The sequence below is a fragment of the Colossoma macropomum genome, unplaced genomic scaffold (assembly GCF_904425465.1).
Source record: "Colossoma macropomum unplaced genomic scaffold, Colossoma_macropomum, whole genome shotgun sequence".
Taxonomy (NCBI): Eukaryota; Metazoa; Chordata; class Actinopteri; order Characiformes; family Serrasalmidae; genus Colossoma; species Colossoma macropomum.
In genome coordinates, this window is record NW_023494797.1 from 6,765,024 (window position 1) to 6,777,286 (window position 12,263).

The 12,263-nt window shown below is 39.2% G+C and overlaps 2 protein-coding genes across 2 annotated transcripts; both read left to right on the forward strand.

Moving 5' to 3' along the window:
* Positions 1-5,513: 5,513 nt before the first annotated feature.
* On the forward strand, positions 5,514-7,164 carry si:dkey-148a17.5 (uncharacterized protein LOC100535037 homolog). Its single transcript, XM_036584053.1, has one exon. The coding sequence runs from the start codon at positions 5,870-5,872 to the stop codon at positions 6,890-6,892; it is 1,023 nt and encodes a 340-aa protein (XP_036439946.1). The 5' UTR covers positions 5,514-5,869; the 3' UTR covers positions 6,893-7,164.
* A 747-nt stretch (positions 7,165-7,911) lies between these two features.
* On the forward strand, positions 7,912-10,184 carry si:dkey-148a17.6 (uncharacterized protein LOC108190685 homolog). Its single transcript, XM_036583952.1, has 2 exons — positions 7,912-8,782; positions 9,795-10,184. Exons 1-2 carry the CDS (start codon positions 7,997-7,999, stop codon positions 10,113-10,115), a joined length of 1,107 nt encoding a protein of 368 aa, XP_036439845.1. The 5' UTR covers positions 7,912-7,996; the 3' UTR covers positions 10,116-10,184.
* The last annotated feature ends 2,079 nt before the right edge of the window (positions 10,185-12,263 follow it).

The window sequence follows — 12,263 nt, forward strand, 5'->3', positions numbered from 1 at the left end:
TAAGGTGGAATTCCCCTTTAAGGGCAGTTCACAGTTCAGTCCACCACATCCTTCAGAACAGAGGAGACTAACTATCAGAGAATAAACACTGAAGCATTGCAGTGTTTGACATTGTATTTTACTCACAAGAATATGCAAGAATAACGTCCAGGTCTTAGTTTTTATTACTATTTTATTACTATCATTACATGCTTAAAACTTTCACAGCTCACATATAAATGTAAGAACTATTTAGCAACACCCTAACAAACACCTAGCAACATCTTAGCACCCACTAGTAACACCTTAGCAATCAACTGAATCCTAGTAGTACCCTAGCAACCACTTAATATACCATAGCAAACACCTAACAACAACCTTCATTTTTTGCTTCTTATTACTATTATTATGTGCTCAAAACTTTTTACTGCTTGCATATGAGTGTATGAACTAATTAGCAACACCCTAACAAACACCTCACAACACCTTAGCAACCACATGGCATGATGTAAGAATCACCTAGTAACACCCTAGCAACCACCCGAAACCCTCTAGAAATGCACTGTACAATGCAAGCAGCTAAAATACCATAGCATCCGCAGAGTAGCACTCTAGCAGCCACCTGGAATATCATATCAACTGTTCAGCAATGCTCTAAAAACCATCTAAGATATCATTACATTGCAGTGCAGTTGGCAATAAGGTTTCCACTTTATTGATGTGTAGTTCCAAATACCATCCAGAGAAAAACAAATCTCACAAAAATAGCATGAAAGTAAAGAGGTGTTCTGCAGTCAAGTCAAGCAAGCGTTTAGTTTTAAATGTGAAAATGATCAAAGAAGAGGCTGCTCTGTTAATGAATTAATTAATTCAAATTAAATTGTCACTTTGTATACAAAAAACTCCAACCCACAACCTACAATCTACAGATATTGAGATGAAACTCAAGCTAGAGCTGATTGTAAATACAGTTTTGCATTCATACTTAATTCTGCTGGTTCTTATCACCAGAGACGCAGCCAGAACTTTCACACAACATAAAAACTGTTAAAATGACTCAAAACAGTTATTGTTAAAAGTAAACTGAGTTTACTCATTTTATGAATTAATGAATTTTATACACATTTGAATGAAGTCAATTAAATGTGCCACTTTTTCAGTGCATTAAGTTTGATGTTTTAAGTTATAGAAGTTACTCATTCAGCTGCCCTCACTACAGGTCACTCAGGAGTCTAATAATAAAGCTAGAATGAAAGATAAGTAAGCTAACGTTATGAGTGAACAATCTTTGGCTGGTTGAAGAGCGGAACCAGACTACTTCTGAGCCTCTGATTGGCTGTATTTATTTCTTTTAAAGAGATTCATATACATCTCCTACTCAGCCTCATAACAGGTGTTACGATCCTGGGGGTGTATGGTGGTTTTTTTTGTTGTTTTTTTTTGTAATCACTTTCCCTCTAGGATTGGTGTCTGGAGGGTCTGATTGTATACAGCAGGGGGCGCTCCAGTTACTTAAGGGCCGTTGCGGCACTGCAGGAGGAGGAGAGGGCTGTTCCAATGGTCGCACCTGTGCCATCAGCCTCCACCTGACCAGACCAAGCACCTGAACTTTTTGTGAACTTGTGTTTATTGTTGTCTGAGTTTGCTTAAATACCCGTAAAGCTTTCCTTTTCTAAGTAAGGGGATGAGTGCCTTATGTTTTGTATATTGTTTTCTCCTGGTTTGGGACAGGGAGGTAGTCTTATAATTGTAATTTTGTTTTGAGTTAGATTAGTTTAGTTATCTGTTTGTTTCTAGTTTGTTTTGGCTTTATCTCGCCCCCTGAAGTGTATCTTTGTGTAAGCTCATTTGCAGTTGATCAGCTTAAACCTAGACTTACTAACTTCTATAAGATGTTGCCTTTAACTTGTTCAAGTTAAAAGAAATAAATGCTGATAAGTGATCAATTATTTGTAGTTGGTGGTGTCTTGGTCTGGCCGTTGGATGGCGTTGGTTTGTCTTTTTTTATGTACGACCTTAAGTGTTCCCCTAGACATAGGAGGTCGTAACACAGGCCTATCCAATAAAATGTATTAAGTGGAAATTTTAAGTTAGTCAATTTTGATTTGTTCTCTGTGAGAACAAATCAAAATTGCTGTGTGTAACTACACCAATAGGGCCCACGACCCCCTGTGGCCCCAAGCGGGTTAAAGCTCCACTGGTTGTTTGACTTTAAGGAATTTTACATTTGACAACTGACAAAGTCTTAAATTATAAATGATAATCATACAAGCCACTAATAAATAACCTTACCGGTCCTTATTTCCAGGACAGGGATTAAGCCTAGTCCAAGACTATTTTTCTTTCAGTGGAGAACCACCAGTCATAATACTGTGCAGTCTAGAACTGGCCTTAATTCCTATCCAGGAAATTAACCCTATAAGTTCTACCTTCAACATAAAAGTAAACAAGGGAAATAACATGAACTCTCATAGCTGAACTCAGAAACAACAGTTCCCTTAGTGCCTGACAGCATGTGTTCAAAACAGCATCACATTCCTGAATGTGGTTTTCTGAAATACCCTTTAAAGAGAGTACCAGTGCAGTTCTGTCAGTGCAGGAAAACCACAGACTGCACTACACGATGTAGGAATTAATCCTAAAACTGGTTACAACGGAGCTCATCTTACACACTGTACCTGTAGAGGATATTGTGTGAGTTTAAACACACACATTTATATTCCTCTCTTTGTGGGGTATTTCTCCTGACTTCTGGATTACTGTAGCTACTGTAACTAAATCCTAAACCTAATATCAGTAAACTCATATACAGGGACTTTAAACTGCTGCAGTACGAAGAGTAGATCACATTTTAAGAGCCATTCACACAAAAATCCATATAATAGCAAAGTATTCACAGCCTTTCTCTCACTGTTTTATATATCCCCATATGCCGTGTTGAAAGCAGAGTGTTCGAATACATTATGATTAAAACCTAATGGTTTTGTTTTCTAATGGGAATTGGCCTAATGGTTTCCAAAAGAGACAACTAGTTTCCTGTAGAACACCTTTAGATCCCTTTAGGAAACCATCAGATGCATTTAGAATCAGCCACTGATTGAACCATTAGGATCCTTTATACTGTAATATCAACCCATTAAACAAGTCAAAACACATTACAAAAACCATCAGGAACCAACAGAAACACCTAATGGTTTCTGTGTTTTTTAGCAGGGTGGTCTCCAAGCCATGAGATGATAATCATTTAGTTCAGTCATTTAGATGTGAGGAGCTGAAACAGCCTCAGTTCTTGTACAGCTGAGCTGTGCAGCCGTTTTTCTAGACATTGACTATTTCTATCAGATACATTCCGCCATCTACTGACCACAAATAGGAATTACAGAGAAAAGCGAACTTGTATACTTGTGTAATGAGTAACGGAATCTCATGTTGCTACAATAAGGGGGCGTGGCTCTAACTCTCAAATACATTTGCAAACGAGATGAACGGCTTCTCACTGCATCATTCATTTGAGTCAGTTTCTATGGAGCCAGAAAATGAGCAAACAGTTTGCAAAGTCCATCCTAAAGATATATTTTGACAAACCAATCATAACTGCTTGCGTAGTGAAAACCTCAGAGTGATTCACACACAGGCTTAACCACATGTACCTGTTGCAAAGATGTACGACACAGAGCTTCTGCTAGTTCATATAATACGTTGATTTCCGATTAACATGATGCAGCCAGGCTGCCATGTGTTAATGTAGTAATGCGCGTATCTTTTTCACCTGCAGCTCACAGCCCGGATCTTTTTCACCTGCAGCTCACAGTGAAGATTCCTGGAGGCAGGAGGAATGGAGAGGAATGGAGAAAACAGCTCCTCCAATGTTGAAGGTACAGCTTTCATCTGCACTCTCCATAGCAAGTCCTGAATCCCAGTGTGAACGCAAAAATCTGGAAAGATAAATTAGCTCACTGAATTATCCAGTAGATTTGCTAGCTCGCTATCCAAGTGTTCAGTGGTCAGATAGAGAAGGTTTTGTAGTCTAATCGTGTTTGCTGCTCAGTTTTCTCCTTTAATGAATGATTTGGCTGTTCAGTCAGAAAATTACTGACTGCGGGCTTATTTATTAATGTTAACAACATTTGCAGCAAACTAACCAGTTTAGCTCAGTTTAACATTACAGTCTCAAGCGTTTTAAGATTAGACAGTTTTTGAACGTGCGGTTTAATAAATGCCATCTACGGAGCCCCGCTGGTGACATCCTGTATAAATAAAAATAATGCGTGGCCACAACTTAGTAAGGCATGGGAATGAGATGATTAAGTCGTGGCCACGACTTAGTAAAGCGTGGGAACGAGATCCTAATGCGTTGCCACGACTTAGTAAGCCATGATCTCGTTCCCATGCCTTACTAAGTCATGGCCATGATTTAATCATCTCATTCCCACACGTTAATAAGGTGTGGCCACGCATTATTTTTATTTATACAGGATGTCACCAGCAGGGCTCCATAGCCATCACAGGGAAATATCCACTCAGTAATTACAGCCCCTGGTGATCATCCGCTGCTCACATAACCACAGTTTCATTCATAATTAGCGTAATTGTTATTGTTGGTTATTGTTCAGAAGTCTTAGCTAGCTGGGTAATTGCTACAGAATGTCCCACATGTTAAAATGTTTGCATTAGTAAATCATTAAGCACAGTCAGTCCGAGTGGTTTAATGTGAAACATAGAAACTTGTTGAGTCAAAACCGACATTTCAGATTTTCATAATTAAACAGTTGAGATGGAAACAAACATTGGTTTGATGTGAAATACTCTGTTCTAGTGAAACTAACCAAGTCTGAATTGTTCACAGTGATAGTGAAATGGAGCTAGAAGTCCATCTCTATAAGCTCCTTCCCAGTTATTAATAATATAATAAAGTTATTATATGAAATGGTTATGAATATGCTGCCTGCTGTCTGACATATTGTTTTGCGATAGTTTTGAGAAGGTTTAAAATAGTCCCCAAAAAAACAAAAAAAGATTTACCACAATTTCTTATTATCAACATTCCATGTAAAAAAATCTCACCAGTGAACAAAACAGCTATATTTGTGTTGTAGACATTGCAACCCCTGGTTCCTATCACCACCACTGTAAAGAAAACTGAGTCTGTAAGTTTCTCTTCAATGAATCATTTCACAGCAAACCAGTCTGGTCTACATTTCCGAAAAGGATTGTTGAGCAACTGCCGTGGTAACCATGGAGAGAGAGTGTTCAAAATGATAGAGAGACTATCATTTAAATATGGTAGTTGTTCACTGATGCTTTTGGGAAACGCAACCTTGAATGACTTTATTTACATCTCAGCCAATGAATTAAGCAGACATTTCAAACCACTGGTGGAATTCCTCTCTAATTGTCTTTTCTGAGTTGTTTGTACACCTCAGGGCTGTTACACTAAACGTGTTTTATTCTTATTAATATGAAAGTGAGGATGTCACTGCACTGAAGATGTACTTCTCTCCAGGAAAACAAATGCAGTCTCACATTGCATGGGGTACATAAATGTTTTAGTAATTTGTGTACTGTAGTGTACTTTACTTTAGTATGTAGTGGTATGCTGTTGGATTTTGGCTTTGTTTAGGGCTAGACTATACATTTTCCCAGAAGCATATTGGTTGGGACTTTGGGTCTCAGCCCAATGTCGCAACAATTAACTTCGAATTTGACATTTTTGACTCAACGTTCTAAAAAGTGCTGTTTCATCAATGGTCTGGATGCTTTCTGTCAGTTTTGTTTTTGCTGTTCTTGTGATCGTTTGGAGAAGTAAAGGGTGTAGGTTCCTTCCTAGTACGAAACCCAGTTGCAGTCAGTTTCTACACTGCTGTCATTTGTCTGAGAATCAGATGAAAACATGAGCAGCTTCTCTCCCTCTGGCAGGAACGGCACAACTTTGGAGGAAGAAGGGTCCGAATGGGGTGGTGGGATAGCAGTGGCGTGTTCTATCCTGGCTGTATGTTTTGTGGTGGGGACTCCAGGGAACCTGTTGGTGGTTTACACCATCATGAAGCATGTGAAACAGCGCTCTCACACTGTGCTGCTTATTCTGCACTTGGCCATTGCTGACCTGCTGGTGCTGGTCACTCTGCCTATATGGATTTACTCACTGGCTCAGTCCTGGGTGTTTGGCCAGGCCACCTGCAAGGCCATGGTGTATGTCATCCATACCTGCATGTATGCCAGCGTCTTCCTCATCACCATCATGAGTATGGAGCGCTTCTTGGCTGTTAAGTTCCCTTTTAAGATGCTGCGGTGGAAAACCAGCAACATCATGTACTGGACGTTGGCTTGTGCCTGGGCCATGGCACTCATACTGGGAATTCCAGCCTTTCTTGCCCGGCATATGGAAGAAAGTGCAGACGGTACGCAGCACTGCCACTCTACTGAGTTCAGCTCCATGGCTGTGGAGGTCTTCTGCCTTTGTTTAGAGACGCTGGTGGGCTTTGTCATCCCGTTCTTCATCCTGGCTATCTGCTACTGCCAGGTGGCATCTCAGCTTTCCCAGATACAAAGCAGGACTAAGCAGAAGTCCGCCTTCCTCATAGGTAGCGTAGTGACGGCCTTTGCTTTGTGCTGGCTGCCCCACCACATTCTCAACATCATTTCCATAGCACACCTTCTAAAGGACCACTTGAATGGATTGCCAGATGCAGCGGTATTCATTTCCGGAGCACTGGCGTTCATCAGCAGTTCTGTAAACCCAATTCTCTATGCCTTTGCTGCCAGAAACTTCCAGGGTGGTCTAAGGAGATCCAGGATGGCCAGGCTCTTCCAGGAAGTGACATCACACTCAACCCATGTAAAAGAGAGACAGCCCAAGACCCCAGACGTCTCTGACAATGGGACAAACAAAGAGGAGTCTTCAGCAGATGTTTGAGGTGTGCTGAGTTTGAACTTGAATTTTGCCAGAATTCACCTGTTTGTCAGCACCAAATACTGAGAACTGTTTAGACTTTGGCACTGCTATAATTTTGATTTTGATAAGACTCAGTGGAGTGGTGTGCTTCTTTTTTCCCCTTTCGAACCCCAGATTGACCAGGTACAATGCAGGCTTGCCACCCCTTTTGAGAGACTTTGGTTACATCCCCTTCAATTGTAATTACTTTAATTAAAAAATATATATACATTTAAATTATATCCTGGCAAGTGAAAGCATCTTAAATCTAGTCAATATAGCTAATATTTCTCATTATGAGATTGTTGTAAAAAAATAAGATTATAATTATTGTATTATTATAAGACATTTTTAACTAATAAATTCTATAAATTGGCTTATTTTTTTGGCAGATAATTTTGTTTTGAGAAATAGTGTTTGAAACAAGAAAAGTGATCTGTCAATAGAATAAGATAGTTGCTCTAGATACAATTATTTAACAATCTTAAAATGATAAACATTAGATATATTGACTAGATTTAAGATGATTTCACTTGCCAAAGAATTGCATTCTTAATAATTCATTTTTTGATGATTTTTTTTTCCAACAAATCAGCTGAGCATCAATCAAACCTAACTTGTACAGTGCCTTTCACCTCAACTATAAGTAGTTCTCAATTCTCCGAACTTTTCTTAAAACAAAAAAACAAGAAGTAGTAAAAATCATGTGGTCAGTCCAGACACAGATGGTGTTTTGTGAGAAAAAAGAAAGCATAGCCTGGGTTTTTTTCCCCTTCAAAGAACTATACCTTTTGTCATTTTGTTTTTTTTTTAAATCTTACTTCGATTTTTTCGCAGTGCATGATAGAGATTTATCAGAAATGACTTTGCTCTAATTTTGCAGTAACAACTGCCAAAGATTTTGCCGCAGGCTTCGTATTTCACCGCCTCTCTGTCACTTGCTCTGTCTTTCCTGAGAAAAAGAACCTCTTTCCTGTATTTGCTTTCTAAAGAGGAAGTGCTACTTTCTTTATGCAGCCTGCTTTCATTGCTGTCTGCTCAGTAGTGTAAGCGAGTCGCACGCAGTGGAGTTGTTTTGGAAGAAGGATGAACGGCACGCGTGGCCATTCTGGGGGGACAAAGTGGGACCATGAGGAGGAGCAGGTGGGGAGTTATGCTGGTATGGTGGGGGCCTGCGTGATCCTGGCTGTGTGTTTTGTTGTGGGGGTTCCAGGGAACCTGCTGGTGATTTGGACCATCATGAGGCACGTGAAGCAACGCTCTCACACTGTTCTGCTCATTCTGCACCTAGCTGTCGCTGACTTGCTGGTGCTGGTCACTCTGCCTCTGTGGATCTACTCTCTGGCTCATTCCTGGGTGTTTAGCGAGGCCGTCTGCAAGGCCATGGTGTACATCATCAATGCTTGCATGTATGCCAGCGTCTTCCTCATCACCATCATGAGTGTGGAGCGCTTCCTGGCCATCCGGTACCCCTTCGCTTCGGCCAGCTGGAGAAGGAAGCAAGCTCTGAGTAAAGTGTTGCTGATTGTGTGGGTGGCTTCATTTCTTCTGAGCATCCCTGTGATAGTCACTCAGGTTTTGGATAAATATCTGGGGAAAGAGCAGTGCCTGTTTCGCTCTTATGAATCTGAGATGCAGGAGGCTGTGATCCTGCTCTTTGAGTCTCTAATGGGCTTTGTAATCCCATTCTCCATCCTGGTGGTCTGCTATGGCTGCCTCTTCAGTCGGATTGCACAGATGAACCTCCGATCCAAGAAAAAGTCCACGGTCCTGATCGCCAGTGTGGTGGTGCTGTTTGCTCTTTGCTGGATCCCGCATCATATCGGAAACTTCCTGTCTCTGGTGCACCTCACTCTCCAGGAAGACTCCCAGGTGAGGGTAGACAATATGGCAAAATATTACAGTATGATACTAAGACATTTTCAACACATGATCTTTGTCTCAATTCTTAGTTTTTCTGAGGTTTCCAAAACATTGCAGTGGATAGTGATACATTCAGACAAGCCATTTACAATTAAAGCATTGCAAACATTGGCTGTTTGGGAATTACACTGAATTTTTTTCAGAATGTCTGCATTATTAAACCACTAAGATGTAAACAAAGACATTCAGAGTGGTTTAATGTGACATGCACCATTCTAGAGAAGCTTATAGAGACGGAATTGTCGCTGGTGATAGGAACCAGAAATCCAAAGCATTTAACACCTCTAAAAGCTACCTCTCAGTAAGTTATTGCATGAAATGGTTATGAATATGTTGTCTAATGCCTGTGACACTGTTTCACAAAGTTTTGAGATTAGATTTTGGTCTAAAAGGTATAGTTTTATTACTGTTTCGCCATAATCAACATTACATTAAAAACTGAAGATGTGTTGGTTGACTGGTCATTTTGGATAGTCAGTACAATTTACATGATAATTATATTTGCATTATGGACACCATGACTTGGTTCCGATCACCGCATTGTAAAGAAACTTTAACGCACCAAAACATGAAAATTTCACCACTTAAATTAATTTCCAATTAAAAAAACACTGTTCAGGTTTTACTCTTGTTCCTACTTAAAGGGGAATTCCCCTTTAAGAAGGAACAGAAGGAAAAATTGATCAGCTGGTACAAATGAACTCATAAAATGAGATACCAGCATAATGGGTTGACATTTTTAATCCAGTTAATTATCTGTTGTCCTTACTAATTAGACAGGTTCTTGTTGTTTACAAGTTCTTTATAATAATTAGTCTAAATTAATTATAATGAATTGGTTTAAATACATTATTTATACAATACACGCATCTGTTCAGTGTTCAAGAAGAACTGATGAAACCCTCAGTATCGGTAATTTGTCACAACAGTGATATAATATTGTCATGTTTTCCACCTCTAGGAAGCAGAAACCCTCGGTAGTGCAGTGGAAGCCATGACCATTGTGGCAGGTGCTCTGGTCTTCGTCAGCAGCACTGTTAACCCTGTGCTGTATGTTTTTGCGGCAAGAAACTTCCGCAGCTCTCTAAGGGACATGGGCATCCAGAAGCTGTTCCGTCACCTGTCCAGCACGGCCACAGGCGAGGGCAATAAAGAGCTGTCATATGTGTCCAGGCGGCAAAGCTCTCAGACCACCACCTCTCAGTGCTGCACAGAGTCCAAAGCACATATAGATCTGCTAGTAGACATATGCAACAATGCGGCCACGCAAGAGTTTGCGTGAAGGTACTGAGTTGGACTGAATAGAGTATAATCATGATTTCTAAAGTAAAAAGTGACGTTATTATATCTACATAATATATATATATATATATATATATATATATATATATATATATATATATATATATAAATACACACACTTGTTTTTTTCTGGATGTATTACTAAAGACTTTTTACATAGAGAAGCACTGACCACTGTCCAGGAATACATTGGGGTAATAAAAATAGCCTTTTTTTGCCTTCAAAAGCATGTTAAATATGTGTATCACAGGATTAAATATGTTTTACGTCATCAGCTTCCATCCTCCAATCATAAAATACTAGTATAATTTTTTTTCGGTATTTTGCATATCAATTTGCAGACTCAATCTGCATTTCATTCAGTATCCGTATAATTTTGTTGTCATCTGTTTACTAGGGAAGTAGTTTTTAGCCTGTTGAACTGCAGTGTTGTTTAGTCATTCATCTGGAAAAAAAGGTTATGCAGAGTTCAGAACTTTGTTCTATGTTCCATTACAAGTGTTCAGTCAGTGTTAATGTACTGTATTATATTTCAACGTTTTGTTTCATTGATTATTGATATCTTTGTCTCAGTATAGCCTACCTCTGTAAATGCAATTAAAGCGAAAATCCTTACATTAATGTGTGTTAAATCTTAATTCTTTCAAGCATCTTCTTTACTCATCAAGGAGTGTTGAGAAAAATGTTTTTTGTTATGTAGGCATCATATACAGGTGGGTGAGAAATGAAAGGAAAAACCAACACAAATTGATTTAGTAAGGTGTTGGGTCACCACAACCTGCCAGAACAGCTTTTGTGTGTCTCCTGGAGGGTTGGAATGCCATTCTTTAAAATGATGCTGCCTTAATTGTCTTTCATGAAGGTGGTGGGGAGTGCTGTCTAACACATCAGTCTAAAATTTCCCATAGGTGTGTTGAGATCTGGTGACTGTGAAGGCCATAGCATATGATTTACATAATTTTTATACTCATTAAACCATCCAGTGACCCCTCATACAGTGAGGATGGGAAGAGACCACCCACATCAGGATAGATATGTTTCATCAAGGAAAAAAGGTGATCAGTCATTATAACTTTATAATGATTTGCAGTGACATTTCCATCTAAAGTTACAAGTGGACCAAACTATGCTGGCAAAATACCCCCTGCTAGACATCCTCAATTTATCAGTCACACATTCAGGTCTGTACCATTCTCGTGTTCTATGCCACACATGCACTTGCCCATTTGTGGAGGTTATCATGGTATTGTCATCTGACCATATCATTTCTTCCACATCTTTGGGTTTTACACCACTAAACCCTCAAATGTGCATTCCTCTTCGTAACAAGGGATTTATTCACTCCAACCTTACTATAATATTCCCCTCTTTAATATCCCAAGTGTCATTGAATGTGTTTTTTCAACCACAGTTTTCAACCAGGGCTGGGTGAAATGGCACCATATCATGATAGTTCACAACATTTTCCCGATACACAGCATATAGCACAATATTTTGTTTTTCTGAAGTTTGATAAGTTGGAACAGACAAAAAAAACAAACTAGTAATGACACTTTTAAAAAAACTGTCAAAAACCATGAGTACAGTGATTTTTGTTAATTATGCTCTCTATGTAAAGAAACATACAGTTGGTCAGTGTTCTTTAAGCACTGATGGTGTCTGGAAGAAGCTCAGAGAAGTGCAGTGTGTAATTCATCACTATAACAATATCACAGTTAAACAACCCAACTATTTCCAGCTGTATGTACTCATGACTTTCCCAGAGATCTAAATGCAGATGTGACTTTAGTCACAGTTCCCCTTGGTTGAGCAGTCTTTGTTGTTGAAGTTTCTATCATCCTTGCCCCAATAATGAATCATATTTCAAAGTCAGCTAGATGTTTTCCTTTTGCTTGCTTGATCTAAAATTGAGGTAAACTGGGAGCATTTTGTATGTGCCACAGAGCAGAAGGTAAATTGCTTAATTGTATTACACACTACATCCGCCTAGGGGTTATATTTCCTCACTTGTTGATTCAGGTTTTTCATGTCATTTAAAAACTAAATTTGCTATCTATTTATCAGCATTTAGTTTATTCATTTTTGCCCTTATTACAGCTTCTATTATTTTCTAGAGACCTGCTGTCAT